The 15,616-nt window shown below is 35.3% G+C and overlaps 2 protein-coding genes and 1 pseudogene across 9 annotated transcripts; 2 read left to right on the top strand and 1 right to left on the bottom strand.

The window, feature by feature from the left end:
* The first annotated feature begins 1,085 nt into the window (after positions 1-1,085).
* LOC142537882 (granule-bound starch synthase 2, chloroplastic/amyloplastic-like) lies at positions 1,086-2,364 on the top strand (annotated as a pseudogene).
* A 1,174-nt stretch (positions 2,365-3,538) lies between these two features.
* On the bottom strand, positions 3,539-5,020 carry LOC142538100 (transcription factor MYB105-like). Its single transcript, XM_075643542.1, has 3 exons — positions 4,640-5,020; positions 4,158-4,562; positions 3,539-3,791 (listed from the first exon to the last, which is right to left on the bottom strand). Exons 1-3 carry the CDS (start codon positions 4,989-4,991, stop codon positions 3,601-3,603), a joined length of 948 nt encoding a protein of 315 aa, XP_075499657.1. The 5' UTR covers positions 4,992-5,020; the 3' UTR covers positions 3,539-3,600.
* Positions 5,021-7,387: 2,367 nt separating this feature from the next.
* LOC142537078 (RNA-binding KH domain-containing protein RCF3-like) lies at positions 7,388-12,218 on the top strand. Of its 8 annotated transcripts, none has more exons than XM_075642635.1 (8): positions 7,388-7,485; positions 8,422-9,001; positions 9,156-9,581; positions 9,671-9,928; positions 10,346-10,612; positions 10,721-10,788; positions 11,159-11,228; positions 11,990-12,218. In XM_075642635.1, the coding sequence occupies exons 2-7, from the start codon at positions 8,423-8,425 to the stop codon at positions 11,205-11,207; spliced, it is 1,647 nt and encodes a 548-aa protein (XP_075498750.1). In that variant the 5' UTR covers positions 7,388-7,485; position 8,422; the 3' UTR covers positions 11,208-11,228; positions 11,990-12,218. The 8 variants fall into 8 exon arrangements, with proteins under 8 accessions (XP_075498750.1, XP_075498748.1, XP_075498749.1 ...); XM_075642633.1 differs by having other exon boundaries at positions 11,987-12,218; XM_075642634.1 differs by having other exon boundaries at positions 11,975-12,218.
* Positions 12,219-15,616: the final 3,398 nt, after the last annotated feature.

Raw genomic sequence — 15,616 nt, 5'->3', positions numbered from 1 at the left:
AGTTGTATGATCTATTTTAATAATTATATATATTAATAAAATATTAAAATTTTAATGTAAATAATATGTTTTTTTTTATCATCAAGTGTAGAGTCAGTTCACAATTCTTATTGTAACTATATTTTGATTTGTATAAACAAAATAAATTAGAAATCAAATAAATTATAAAAAATATTACCAACTTAAACAAAATTAATTTTCTCGACACGTTGAGAAAATAAAATGCTTTCCAAAACAAAGAATAACACTAAAACATAATTAAGAAAGCAAAAACGTGATGTCAAAATTTGGAGCAACAAAAACAAATCTTCAGTCAACTCATTCACACATGTTGTCTGCAAATGTCTCCAACAATCACAGCAACATGTGAAACATTACTCTTCAAAACAACAACGTCCTTGTAGAATGTTTTTCTCTGAAATCCACGACGTGCAAAGTGCACACAATATGCAGTCACGAAAACTTCCAAATGAATAGTGAAAAACAAAATCGGTCTTGAGAGCAATAGAATTTAATCACCAAAAGGGACGACCGCGCACGACCAAACCCTTTCCTTAACTTGCTTCCTTCATTTATAGTTATCTCATCTTCTAGGATTCATCTTCAAAGAAATCTACAAGAGATGGAAATCAAGAATTCTATTTTTTAAATCAATAATATATATCTTAAAAATCATTATCATAAATATCATATCTAGAAAGACAAAACCATTAATTCAATATCTCATGAAATCTTATAGAGTAGGTCTCTTATAAGACGATCTCACGAATTTTTATCTGTGAAACGGGTCAACCCTACCGATATTCAAAATAAGAAGTAATACTCTTAGTAAAAAAAAATAATATTTTTCATGGATGACACAAATAAAATTATTAATATAGATGAACTCCATCCATGGTTTGACGTTCTTTCTAAAAGCATGTTAGTATTTGATTGGATGAACTTGAATAACGATTAAATATCCGGTCATAATTGCTCGCTTTCTCTATGACTCCGCAACACAGATTGCTGAAAGAAAGAAATTGATCTCATTGATAAAAAAAAAAAATAGTATAATTGATCAAGAGGAAAGCGAACAGCCTTATATGGAGATTGAACATAATGTTGGTTGCTACAGAATGTACTCCATGGGTTAAAACAGGTACTCCTGATTTTTATGATTCTATTTCAGTTTTTCAATAGTTATAAATTTTTTTATTGGAGAAAATGTTACCCAACATCTTACATATTTTTCTCTCCATGTACATCTAATGACCAACCAGGGGTCGCGGCCCCGTGGATGATTTTTCCTTTGTGGATCTTACACCTCACTGCGAGGACCTTTTTAAGTTATATGATCCAATGGGTGGAGGACACTTCAACATCTTCGCTGCAGGTCTAAAGACGGCCGATCGCGTAGTTACAGTGAGCCGTGGATATTCTTGGGAGATAACTTCTGAAGGTGGCTGGGGTCTACACGAGATCATAAACGATAATGATTGGAAACTACGTGGAACTGAAAATGGAATTGACACAAAAGAGTGGAGCCCTGAGTTAGATATTCACCTGAAATCTGACAATTATGTCAATTACTCAATTGAGACACTCAAAACTGGCAAAGCTCGGTGCAAGACAGCATTACCAAAGGAGCTTGGGTTGCCCATCGTCACGATGTTCCGTTAATTGGTTTCATTGGGAGACTGGATCACCAAAAAGGTGTCGATCAGATAGCTGACGTAGTTCCTTGGATGCCGGGCCAGGATGTGCCAGTTGATCATGTTGGGTTCGGGAAGGCATGACCTTGAACAGCTTCTCAGGCAGTTTGAGCGTGACAGAGTTCGAGGCTGGGTTGGTTTCTCTGTGAAAATCGCTCATCGAATAACTGCTGGTGAAGATATAATCGAGATTCGAGCCTTGTGGGCTGAATCAGCTTTATGCTATGCGTTATGGAACAATTCCAGTCGTGCATGCCGTGGGTGGATTAAGAGACACAGTTGAGCAATTTAACCCGTATGAGGAATCTGGGCTTGGCTGGACTTTTTCTAAAGCTGAGGCTAATGAACTGATAAATGCATTGGGAAACTGTTTTTGACATATATATCGTCAGTATAAAACAATTTGGGAGGGGCTCCAGAAACGCCGCATGATGCATGAAGGATCTAAGTTGGGATAATGCTGCTCAAATTTACGAGGAAGTGTGCATAGCTGCTAAATATATCAATGGTGAAGTTTTGTGGCCATGAACAGGTAGCTCTTGCTCCTGTTCAGGGACTCATGATCCTATCATGATGGGTACTGTCGTCGGTTTCCAAGTCAATATTTGAAGGTCGTATTTTTGCTTATTCAGTTGGGATGACATTTTCCGTGCCTCGACTGAAGTACTCGAAGGTGTCATCCATTTGGTAACTTCTTCTACATCATCAGTGGAGGAATGTAATTATTTTGAAAGATTAGCGTCTTGGATATAGCAGAAAGAAGTTTTATTATGTAAATTCTCTTATTTTCCATCTGTTATTACTCTGGACAAGTTCCCTAAATCAACTTGTGACTAATGAATTTTGCCGAAAATCTCTTGCCCCAGACGATCTCCTTGTTCTCTTGTTTGTTGGAAATAAATTAGTGTGATACTGATGGTGAATGCCTTGACGAATCTAACTATTTGAACTTGGTTCGAGCTCGATCGGATGTTCGATTAGTATTATATTTTAGCTATAACATTCTAATATGGAAGTTTGTTGAGCTCAAAGCCCTTTACTTTAAACTTTGATTGAAAACACCAGTGGTTAAATGCTGATGCCAAGCTTTTCACGTTGCCCAAATTCCATTGTTCGGATGCAAGATCATATATATACATGCAAATAAGTTGTGTACAACATTAAATAAGTGTATTATATATTGGTAATTATATTATATATTATAAAAAATAAGAGGTGCGAGAGTAAAAGCAAATAAAATAATAATAATAACAATAACATAAGAAAAAAATATATTTATATCATCAGTGCTAGGAAATAATAAAATAGATCATCAGTGATGCGATAAATTATACAATATCCAATATGTTAATTTGTGGGGTAAATTTTTCTGTTCTACTTCTTTCGTGCAATTTGTTTCAATATTCAATATGATTTGTTAGATTAGTTTTTTGACACTGTGTAATTACGTTATCATTTGTATTTATGAAATATATATTGAATTGAGCAGCAGCATTACTCATTCATTCAATTCTATATTGAATTGAGCAGCAGCATTACGCATACCTCCAGGATTCAACATCCTTTTTCCCCCATCTCTTCAAATAATATGACCAAATAAATGGAATATTTGTTTTGTTTCCAATCCTAATATTTTGGGTTTTAGTCTATTAATCTGTCAAATTTTAGTCACTTTGTAATTTTGGTCATCTATGTTATCAAATTTCAATCTTAGTCTCGTATCTTCCCACTTTTGGTAATTTACTTACGTGCCACTCCGTACGTACGTACATCTATAGCAACATTGCAATGATGCCACTTAGAAAATTAACTAAAATTGCCAAAGAAAAAGAAACAAGAATAGCAAACAAGAAAATCACTTAGCAAGCATGTTTCCCTTGGTAAAATAGGAAGTTTGACTGGGTAATTATGAGGTTCCAACCCCAAGAAAATCCACAAAGGGAGGTGTCTCCGTGATACTGTTCTGAAAACGGCATGTTTCTTGGTACTCATCTGAAACGGGCAGTGATGGCTGAGCAAAAGAGATTTCAGATGTTGAAAGCGAAATATCGCTTTGTATCTTTTCTCCGAGCTGTGGCCACCGCCTTTCCTCCCAGCCTGCGAATTGTGAGAAAAGCATTCATATGATGGCAGAATCAACTATATGTAGATACAAATCGACATGAAATGGCCGGGTGGGGTGCTATCTAAGGATTAATTGGGATAGATAGTCGACGATGTCATATCGTGAAAGAAAAATGGCATCTAGCTCGAATGATCAAAATATGGAACTAAAGTGTCAGTGGGGATTAACCCAAGTGACACCATCGGCTCTTGTTCGAGCCTTCCCCTCCCCAGTTGTAAATAAATAAATAAAAGAACTGAAGTAGAAACGATATGATCCTGGTATACGTGTATCCTGTATTTATTTCACTACCACATAGTATAAACGTTTCGCTTGATGCTTATACGTGAAACCCTTACCAGGAAACCTGGAAAGCGCACAAACGGCGCCACTTGACTCAAGTATCTTTAATCCGGCCGGATCGTTATACTTTATGGAAACGAAGGTAGGAGTCTGTGCAACACTAGATTTTGAGTATTCATCCATCAATAGTACTCCTACATGATCAAGTGCAGACTGAGTACTGCTCCATGGTTTTTTCATGCAAGATTTGGAGAACTCTCTATATTTCCGAGCCATTACAACATGCCAGTGGTTCTTCACAGCGTTATCTGTTCTGCCCTGAAAAAGCTTGGAAATCAGGGCCCATTTGTTTCCATATTCTCTTTGAGCCGCCATTAGTGCCTCCTCTTCTTCTTCACTGAAAGCTCCTCTGTTAATCTTTGGGTTGAGCTGATTATACCATCTTAATCTACAGCTTTTACCTACAGACCAACCATTAATCAGGCTAAATATTAATATAAGTTAGCGCGCATTTTATACTCAGTTGATTTTTAATTACCTGATCTGCCTTGTAGTTTCTCGGCTATGTGGTTCCATTTCTGAGGACCATGCATGGCAACAAGTTCTCTCAGCTTGGCGTCTTCTGAAAGTTTCCAGTGCCCTCTAGAACATACTTTTGGCTTCCCATTTCTAGTTTTCTTGCCATAATTTTCGCTAGGGTTGCCTCGATCACGAATGAAATTCGTGCAGGTTGCTGCAGAAACATTTCCGAGAACATCTGCTTCTGGGTTTTTATCGGAGAGTTCAAAGCACCCATTCCTCATGATAAAGCAACATCCTCCCGCGGTATTTAACTCTCTTCCGCTGTCGTTTGCGGATGTGCCGCCACCACTTTGCTGGTGCCGCTGCATGGATCAGTCTGCAATGATTTGAGAGACATGCAAATTAATTGGAGTAGTTTTATAAAATTCACGGTGTTAAATTAATTTGCAGATTGGGAGAAATTAGTGATCCAAGGGGGGGCCCTGCTGGGTTTCACCGACTGGCCAAGTGGGGATGACTCCTAATTTGACTTGTTCTCTCCATCCTCCTCCATTAATGAAATCGTAGGATTATAATGCACCAAAAATGGGTGCAGTCTTTGAGGCATGTTTGCCCTTCCACACGTCGCAAAGAAAATTCGATTATTTAATTTGATTAAATGGGATATATTTCAATGTAATTATAACTCATTATATCTATTTTGAACACAAAAATATTCTAAGTTTTTTCATCAAAATAATCACTAAAATAGTTTAATGAAGATTTTTCCTTTTCTTTTTTTGTGGTACGTACAACTGGGATCAAATTATCCTTTTTTTAAAAATAAAAATAAAATAACACGATATATTATATTCTTCAAATCAGTATGCTATTTATAATAAAAAGCATTGCATTGCCCCCCCGCGAGCAAGGGTAGATAGATAAAAGCATAATGAGATAGGTCCCATAGCTTAGCTCAGGCGGTTCAAACTGAATTTACTGTTGGTACGGGCACCTACTGCTAGACTTCAACTAATTCATATTTAATCACTTGTCTGTCTTCAACTTTACTTTATATATATATATATATATATATATATATATCTGTGTGTGTGTGTGTGTGTGAAGTAGGATCTTTAATTGATTTTTGCTAATCTCATGCAGTAAAAATGTGTGTGTAATTATCGATCTTATTAGTTTTTTTATTTTAAGAAAAAGAAATGATGTAACGAATCACACTCAAAAGATATAGCAATCATTCCTAGCTAGCTCAATATGTCCAATTCAAAACTATTCTCAAAACTCACATTGACTTGTTACATATATTTGTTATGTCAATATTTAGATCATGTTTTATAAAAAAAAATTAGTCTCATGTACAATTATTTTATCCAATTATATTGATTTTCATCATTATGTTATATTTATGTCACTACATAAATGAAAGGAAAAGTGGCTCGCAAATGGTCAAAATCGTCGCTAAAATCGTCGTTAATTTTGAATTTCACCTCTTAATCGTCGTTGTTGACATATAAAAACATTTTTTCAAAAATTGTAGCAGATTCAGCTACGGTTCTTTTAAGAATACCATCGCTATTTTGGAAAGGATACAACCGCTTATATCCATATTTTAGCGACGGTGTTTGTGTAAAACCGTCTCTAAAATTAGTGACGAAATTACAAGTAGTTGGTAATTGTGATATTTTTTTGTATCAAGTTGTCGCTAGATAGCGTCAGTTTTTTGTGAAACGTTGTTGCTAATATTAACAATGGATTTAATAAATATAGCTAAATTTTGTGAAGATTTTGAAAATCATCTCAATTGGAGACGATTTGTTGTGAAAACCCATATTAACTTGCGAGGTTTTTATGAAAAATCGTCGCTAAATTTAGCGACAACATTAAAATCTGTCGCTAAATTTTTTATTTTAAATTATTTTTAAATAAACAATAATATTTAAATTTATATAATTAATAACTTATAATTTATTTATATTTTGAATTTTAATTATTAATATATTTAGTTATATTTTGAATTTTAATTATTAATATGTTTTTTTATTTAAAAAATTATTAATAAATTTGACTATATATCAACCATGATAAATTAAATTATAATTTCTCCAATAAATAACATTAAATTAATATATTTCAAATAAAATCCGACTAATATTTTACATATACAAATATTTCAAATTCGACTTATATATAAACTAAAATATACAACAAACGTACATCTTCAATAAAAATATAATAAAATCCTACGATATCTCGGCTTGGTGGTCATCTTAGTTGTCATCATCACCATTCTCGTTTCTCTCATCAATGCCATTATCGCAGCTCAAGTCATATAATGATAAAATATACTGTTGTGAGTATGTGTGTTCATATAAAAATCTATGTTCCTGTGATGGTCCAACGGCGAAACAGGCGATGTGTGATTGAAGGCGCATCGTATGAAGTATGATCAATTAAAAACCATATAAGATGATTCGAATTTCGGAGTCCATGATGTGCAAGAGTTAAAGTAGATTCTACTCGAGTAAAACGTAGTCCTAAATCTGAAATTATTACTTTAATAAATTTTAAAAATAATTAAATAAATAAATTTTTTATTCTAATGCGTGAGACGGTCTCACGAGTCGTATTTTGTGAGACGGATCTCTTATTTGGGTCATCCATGAAAAAATATTATTTTTTTATGCTAAGAGTATTAATTTTTATTGTGAATATCGGTAGTGTTGACCGATGTCACATATAAAAATCCGTGAGACCGTTGAGAACTGTTCGTATATAAAATGCCTAAGTTAGATGTACGGGTAGCTTCTAGGGGAAAATCAGAAACCCTACTCTTGTGGAAAAAAGGCTCAATTATCCGGAAAGGTACAATTCAATTATTTATCTTAGACCGCTCGCTATTGACGATACTTCGCTGTTGATTGATACTTGTATATTTATTATATCTGCAATCGCTCGAGTGATTTGAACTTTGAAGATCTATACTTTTTTTTTCTCTTTATCTAATCCAGATTTCTGGTTCGCTTGTTTGGAATTGGTGCGTACTATATATATGTCATTTTCATTTTTGTAATATCGCTCATGGTCATGATCGAGTACTAGGAATTTCGATCAGAGGGGTATTGTATCGATTACAATTTCTATTGCCTCTGAAATTTTACTCGTCACTTTTACTTTTAGTTGAGAGATAAGGATGTTGATTTTTGGATTGATCTGTTCAAATTATTACTGCTTGGCTATTTCTTCTTTTACCGGCCTTGTTTATTGAAAAATCAATTAATATCATGGTGTTATAAGTGGTTCTGTTCTAGTTGATGTGTGATGGGAACCTTTAGTCTGTTATTTTTTGAGAGGAGAGAGTGTTTGGGGTTGTAATTGAATAATAGTCAGGTGCTTAGTAATTCGGTTTATCCATGTGATGAACATACCATTCGAGGGAAATTTCTCTCCTTTTTTCCCCTTTTGCTGTGTAGGTTGATGTTAAGATGGGAATGGGGTTGTAATTGTGGTTGGTTTTTGAACTTCTCTCGAAATCATATTGCCAGTGTATAGGTTTTGAAATTGGTTAATATCGTGATTGCTGCATGTAACTTTTATTGATCAAATATGCACGTTATCGAATGAGATTAGCAGAAAAAATTATTTTTACTTGCAGTGATGCAGATGCATGATGCGAATTTAAGGAAATATTATTTTTCTGTGGAACAAAAATACATTTATCTATGTTCGAATGCTGAAAATGTAATTTCTTTGAACACTGAGAATTTTCTTATTTGACCTTCTGTCAATGTCTTATTTCAGTATGGCAGGTCAGAGAAATAACTACGGCAAGCGCTCTTGTTCTCACTCCGAATACACTGATAATGGTGCAAATAAAAGAAGAAATTCAGGAATTGATAAAGATCCACTCGACGTTGGGCCTGAGGATACTGTATACCGCTACCTGTGCCCTGGAAGGAAAATTGGAAGTATAATTGGAAGGGGCGGAGAGATCGTTAAGCAATTAAGATTGGATACTAAATCCAAGATAAGAATTGGTGAGTCTGTACCAGGATGTGAGGAACGTATTGTCACTATTTACAGCACAAACGAGGGAACTAATGTATCTGATAGTGTTGATGGTCATGTTTGTCCCGCTCAAGATGCCCTTTTTAAGGTTCATGATAGGATTGTTGTTGATGGCACTGCAGTTGAGGAGAACTTAGAAGAAGCCCTACTGGTGACAGCTCGTCTGCTAGTATCTTCTGATCAGATTGGGTGTATTATTGGGAAGGGTGGACAGATAGTTCAAAACATCCGAAGTGAAACCGGGGCACAGATCCGTATTGTAAAGGATGATCATCTGCCAACTTCTGCGTTGAGTTCAGATGAACTGGTGCAGGTACTCTTGATACCTAATTAAAGCTATATTGACTCCATCCTGCTTCACGATTGCTCTCTATTTAACATTATTGCCTTATTGGAGTTATGGAAATTCTGTTTTTGGTGGATGCTTCCTTTTGTTGAGCTAATGATCCTTTTTCCCTCGCATATAGATATCAGGTGATACCTCTGTGGTGAAGAAAGCTCTTCAGCAGATTGCTTCTCGACTACATGATAATCCATCTCGATATCAGCATTTACTTTCTTCTGCTCAAACTGGCTATCCATCTTCTAGTTCGGTATTGGGGGCTGCTGGTGGTGGTCCGATCATGGGATTAACTCCACTTGTAGGGGCATATGGAGGTTATAAGGGTGAGAGTGCAGATTGGTCTCAGTCTATTTATTCAGCTCCAAGAAATGAAGCGTCTTCACAAGAATTCTCACTTCGTTTGATTTGTACAACTGCGAATATTGGAGGTGTAATTGGAAAGGGTGGCATGATCATTAATCAAATAAGGCAAGATTCTGGCGCGGCTATTAAAGTTGATAGCTCCTCTGCTGATGGAAATGATCGTGTGATATCTATCTCTGCAAAAGAGGTGTTAAATTTTTCACCGATAAATTAGTCTTTGATTCATAATCTTACTTTATTATTTAATTGTTGGGAAATATCTACTATAATTTTTAGACGTTTGAAGATGCATTTTCCCCGGCAATCGATGCGGCTGCACGCTTGCAGCCCAGGTGCAGTGAGAAAGTTGAAAGGGATTCTGGGCTCCTTTCTTTTACCACACGATTGCTTGTTCCATCTTCTCAAATTGGCTGTCTTATTGGAAAAGGAGGTTCCATAATTTCAGAGATGAGGAAAGTCACCAAAGCCAACATTCGCATACTGTCCAAAGAAAACCTGCCTAAAGTTGCTTCTAAAGATGATGAGATGGTGCAGGTGAAATGCTAGGAATTGTTATGGTGTTGCTGATATCTACATTTAGTGTAAAGTGTTTAATCTAACTGTTTAACCATTATCGAAATTTGTGTACTCCCTTTTTGCATATTGCATAGCCAATATTTTTTTCCTGGTATGCTCCTTTTTGCATATTGCACAACCGATGTTTTTTCCATGGTATGCGTCGAACCATTACTCGATTAATCAAACTGTTCTACTTTTCTTAGATCGCGTAAACTGCTAGAAGAAAGAGATAATACTAGTGATTGCTGTATAATATCTAATATTGTGGATGTTATGGTTTCTGTGGTACACCCTTTTGTGAGGAGTAGAAAATTGAGCCATGTGAAAGGATGTGAATGAATGTTGCGATATTTTAGGTTGAATATCATCTCATGAACGCTTTACTGTTTACAGATTTCTGGAGATCTTGATGTTGCTAAGGATGCTCTTATACAAGTAACTTCAAGACTGAGGGCTGATCTTTTTGACAGGGAGGGACAGGGTTCTCTGCCTGCATTTCTGCCTGTTCTCCCGTACCTTCCAGTGTCATCAGATGGTTCAGATAGCTTGAAATATGAAAACAGAGATGCTAAGAGCCGTGGACGTGGGTATTCTTCTGGTGGTTATGGTCGTTTTGATTTGGCACCTGTGGATTCCTATGGTCTGTATGGCAGTCTTCAGGTATTGTTACCTAATTTTCTACGTTGTTTGCTAAAAATAAAGTATGAAAAGCACCTCTCTCTTTGTTTTGTCCTGTGTTAGATCTTTTTTTGTTTTTGTCATTTGCAGAGTGGTGGTGGAGGCAATGCTTATGGAGCGTATGGAAGTTACTTGTCATTATATTCGGTTGGTTCCGGGTAAGACTTTTGGCATCCTATTCACCTTAGCAATATTTAATTAATATGTTCTTTAGATATCCTGGGTCTGTTATAACCTGTAAAGTCCATTGTGCGTGTTCCAGATGATACATGATAGTAACTGGATTGTTATTCGCACAAAATATTATCATGTTTGACGACTTTTCGAACCTTATTTGTGCTGAGCTTGACCTCTGAAACCAGTGATAGACTTTAAGACATTTGTTTCCGATGTGTTCTATCTGGCTCAGGGCGTTAACTTTCCTTGTTGGGGAAGTTTACTTGTTCAACTTTATCATCTTACAATGAATAATTCCCTAGCTTGAAATGCTATTCCATTTAGTTCCTGATTGTCAGCTTCCTTTACCAGGATATCTGGCCGTAATTCTATTTCTCGTGGAAGAACCTTTGACTACTAGAGGTCAATAATAAAATCGCAGGTAGACCATCAGATGACTTTGCATATCCTGTCTTCACTTTAGTCCGCATTTTCCAACAAGTAGCACCAATTCACAGTGCATTTGACAAGTTGCTGTAATTGCCATATCAGTGTCCCAAGTATGACTGATACTATTCGTTTGCATTTATTTCATTTCCCTTCCCAACACAACAGCTGTGATGTTGAAGCCTGAAGCCAGCCTCATGCCCATCTTAATGAAGCTACCTGCCTAAACCTGAAGACCAGTTGATACAGGGTCTGGATCAACTGATCCACCTTGTTGCTTTCCTATATGTGGACTATTATCCGAAGATCTTACCCACTGAAAATGCATGTCCCGACACCACTCGTCTCCAAGCTTTAATTTGCAGTGCTCCCAAGAACCTGCAGCCTTTATCCATTTTACTTTGTCCGACTGATGTATCAGTTGACTTCATTACTTAGATCTCAGCTGTTTGCTTACTTGTTTTGTCTGGAGTCAATATTTTCTTAAATCTTGTTTTTCATGTTGGTTACTTCATTCATTGTTGTGATTGCAATTTTATCTCAGGAATTTGCTTCTTGCGAATTTTAATTTTGCGATATGGTATATCTGTTGGACGTTTGTTTAGATATTATTTTTCATAATTTAGACTATTTTGCATCTGAAATCCAAAAGGTTCTTGTACCTCTATTTGTTAGTGCAATCACTTAGTGAAGCTATAACGTTTAATGGTTTTGCTTGTTTGGTCAATAACCATTTTCAAGATGTTATTCAAGAAGTTGTAGATTATGAAGTTGCCTGAGGATCTATCTATGTGATTGGCCAATGCAGCTCAGACGTCTGGTTGGTGAAGCTGTCATCTATGGTAAGAGCAGGTAACCTCGACTAATTTTTCATGCATGAATTTTTCTGTTCCATCATCTACTTGTGAAAAAACTTTTTAAGGTTTGATCGCTCTCGCAATGATGCTTGCCCCTGATAGCTATGGTTAAACCACTCGGCATGCATGTAGGACAAAATACCAGTAATATTAGTTTGACACTGTCCTGCAATACATTTTGGGCTCGTGCTCCCTTATTGAGCTTACCCTGACAATATACTATTGTGATATGGGTTGCATGCGTGGGCATTTGATCTCAGTATCTGCTCACTCTGTTACATTGGCCAAAACAAGTGCTTAAAACTGAATAATGCTTGGAAATGGTGCAAATTGTGACTGTTTTTTTTTTTTATCAAAGTCAAAATTTTCAACCACCCACACCCTTTTTTTTCCCAGAGTAGTTGGTCTGTAGATCTATATATTATTTTATGTAAAATTATTGTCCTCTTGTCTTCTGTTGATAACCGTAGTAGGGCCACGATCAATGTGGTTATTATGTATGCATCTCTTAACCGAAAGCATTGCTCTCGTATGACATTGTGTGTAACCTACTGTTCAAGGGTAGAAGCATTATTACCGTGTAATTTTTATTCTTTTACTTTTCCATATTGACATTATAAAATAGCATATAATTTGTGTTTTGTATCTCGTGGATTTATTTTCTGCGATATTTTAGCGTGGTGAGTGGGTGATTGCATGCATTTGAAGACCAGTTTTTGTTCAAAATCTAGGCTTAAATATTGAAAATTTCAACTTCTTCCAAAAAATAACAAAGTTTCCTTGGTGGCTCGTAGAAAAAGAGAAATCTTCCTTAATTACATCAATGCCCTCGGATGTGTGATCTAATCTTTTTGGTTGCATGAATTTCAGACTCATAGTTCTATATATTCTTCAACTTGTTTGGATTTTGACTAAATTCAAACGAATTCAGATCCTCTACATATGAAAATTAAGTATTTGTAATGATAATTGTGATTGATTTTAAATATATGCAAGGTTAGTGTCATTTGAAATTAATTATTCAAATATCTTCTCAAATCATAATTTTATATTCGAGTTTTGTTAGATTTAGGTTCATTCCCGAAGTTTTCCTTGTGCTACCATTTCAGTCCAAACAGGCATAAGTTAATTTTTACTAAACGCTTTCTGCACAAGCTGAAAGATCACAAAACCGCATAAATTTCCATATATGTTCCTTAGATCGATATAAGCTGGATCCTTTTATCAATAGTTTGGGCCCCCGGTTAGGCAGTCAAAAGTACCACTTCAAGTTAGAAAATGGAAAACAATAATGGATAATTAATTAGCCTTTTATTACCTGTTAACGAGTCAGTTTGAGTCGTAAATATTAAAATCTGTAAATTATCAAGAAATTTAAATTTGGAATTTCTCGTCTATAATAATCGAAAATGAGAATATAAACTATTTGACTCGATTTTGCAAGAAATCATGCTGTAGGATGTGGATCCGTGTATTATCTTACCCGATCCGATGGAGGCCCACTGCTATATATATATATATATATATTTGTGTTACCTCGGACCATATATGAATTTGTGGTGAATTTACGCAAAAATATATATATGGTCCGAGGTAACACAAATATACATGGCTTAATGAATGGAGTAAAGGCCCCCCACACCGAACTCCGTGTCCTTTAATCTAACAATAAGGTACACAAAAAAGACCGAATCCCTGCCCTGCCTTAATTGCTGCACATTGCATAGTCAAATCTAACCCATACAAAAACCAGAGACGCAAAAATAAAAATCCTGGCGCGTTTACACTGAAAGCATTTTATTTTGAATTTTTTATCTCCTCCCATTTTATGCGTTTGTATGTCCACGAGTATGTGTAATAATTCCTCGAGTCAGATCACAAAATTTTGGTAAGAAACTTTTAAAACATCTACATGCATTAAACACTAGATATATTAAAATAAGGGTAATAACCAAATAGATATAACATCACAAAAAAAAAAAATTGTTTTTTGGTATCTTACACCATAAACATATAGATTCAAATATTACCCCCAATCTTTGTCCTTTCCCCATTGGGTAATAACAATCACGCTAGCTACTCCCACTGTCGAAAATCAAAGCCGCATTTATTAAAAACCTTCCCATTTCCATTTATTTATCAACCAACGCTGCGTTCTCCACATAACATGAAGCCCCATTTGTTCCTTATCTGCAACATTTCACCAATCGGTGCCTTCCTTTCTTCTACTATGCTTCATAGATACAAACAACCCCTCTAATTTGTATTTTTGCAAGGATATATGTTACTTCTCATCAATGCAACGCAGAGTGTTGTGTTCTTTTTTGGGAAAGAAATCCCTTCAATCATTCGCTCTTCGTTTTAGGACACAATTTGATTGGGGAAATGATACATTTTGATTTCTTTTACACGTTTTTTTCATCTCAAGTCTTGCATGAGGCAATTAGGTTAGGAGGTACAGCCAAGGATGACTTGCCGGTGAATTATATGTATTATACTATAGTTTTTATGCATTCTGTCCGGCAAGTTATTCGTGGCTATATATCTACCTAGTTCGTCTCATGCTAGATTTTTTGATGAATGTGTAGTTGTTAATGTTTCATGGTTTTATTTGCATTTTGCAGGTATTGAATTTATCTCATGAAGACCGGTAAGCTTCTCTTGTACTAAGTAATTGATGCTTTCAACATCACAAGGGTTTTCAACAAAATCAGTTTAATTTCAAAGCAAGTGATTTGTGACATCACTTTTTTTCGAGCTCTCATCTATCTTCTAACACCTAAAAAATATATCGTATCATTACGTATATTATATTTTTAACTTCTTCAACATTATGTTTTTTGATCGAATAATATATACTTTGATCCACATGACCGTTCATCATGAACTGCAGACAGCACAACTGTTGGAGGGTAGACAACATGTGTTACCAATAAATGTAATTAATTTTCCCATGGATATACATCCATTTACCACTGTATATTTAGCTATGGTGCATGCCAACTAGACCTGTACGAATTCCACGATTTTCTTGCAGCAAAAACACAAGACAGCCTAATTCTTAGTATCGTGTTCATTGAATTGTATCCATTACAACTTACATGTACCTAAACCTAGAAAATTCTTCTTTCAAGATTTTGCATTTGTTCACTGAATCTTCAGCACTTCATGTTAGTATTGTAGGCACCTAATATATTTATCTAATCATGTATACTGTAGGGTATGAGATGTATTTTGTTTAATATAAATTGTGTAAAGTATACGAGAGTTTGTGTGTATTATATTTAAATGTTGTTCCAAATATCGTAACACTTCACAACACGCATCGGAATAATATAACACAAATAAATAGTTTACCATAAAGTAACTCAGAATTAATTGTGCACAAGTATGCGGTGCCTCAGGCAAAATAATCACTAGAAAATAACTTTCAGTTTACAAAAACCAATCACTGTTGATTTTAATAAAAATCAATTTTCTCAACACGTTGATAAAATAACATGCTTTCTAAAATAACTAACAACTC

This window comes from Primulina tabacum, chromosome 2, assembly GCF_025594145.1.
Source record: "Primulina tabacum isolate GXHZ01 chromosome 2, ASM2559414v2, whole genome shotgun sequence".
Classification (NCBI taxonomy): Eukaryota; Viridiplantae; Streptophyta; class Magnoliopsida; order Lamiales; family Gesneriaceae; genus Primulina; species Primulina tabacum.
This window is presented reverse-complemented; position numbering and strand designations above follow the sequence as displayed.

What these genes read in the sequence shown, in the direction of transcription:
- LOC142538100 (XM_075643542.1), bottom strand. Translation starts at nt 4,991, where the DNA reads ATGCAGCGGCACCAGCAAAGTGGTGGCGGCACATCCGCAAACGACAGC. An exon ending in GAAACTACAAGGCAGATCAG is followed by an intron (nt 4,563 to 4,639) that starts GTAATTAAAAAT and finishes GTTGGTCTGTAG; the next exon opens with GTAAAAGCTGTAGATTAAGA. An exon ending in TGCGCTTTCCAGGTTTCCTG is followed by an intron (nt 3,792 to 4,157) that starts GTAAGGGTTTCA and finishes CACAATTCGCAG; the next exon opens with GCTGGGAGGAAAGGCGGTGG.
- LOC142537078 (XM_075642635.1), top strand. Translation starts at nt 8,423, where the DNA reads ATGGCAGGTCAGAGAAATAACTACGGCAAGCGCTCTTGTTCTCACTCC. An exon ending in AAGATGATGAGATGGTGCAG is followed by an intron (nt 9,929 to 10,345) that starts GTGAAATGCTAG and finishes TACTGTTTACAG; the next exon opens with ATTTCTGGAGATCTTGATGT. An exon ending in GTCTGTATGGCAGTCTTCAG is followed by an intron (nt 10,613 to 10,720) that starts GTATTGTTACCT and finishes TGTCATTTGCAG; the next exon opens with AGTGGTGGTGGAGGCAATGC.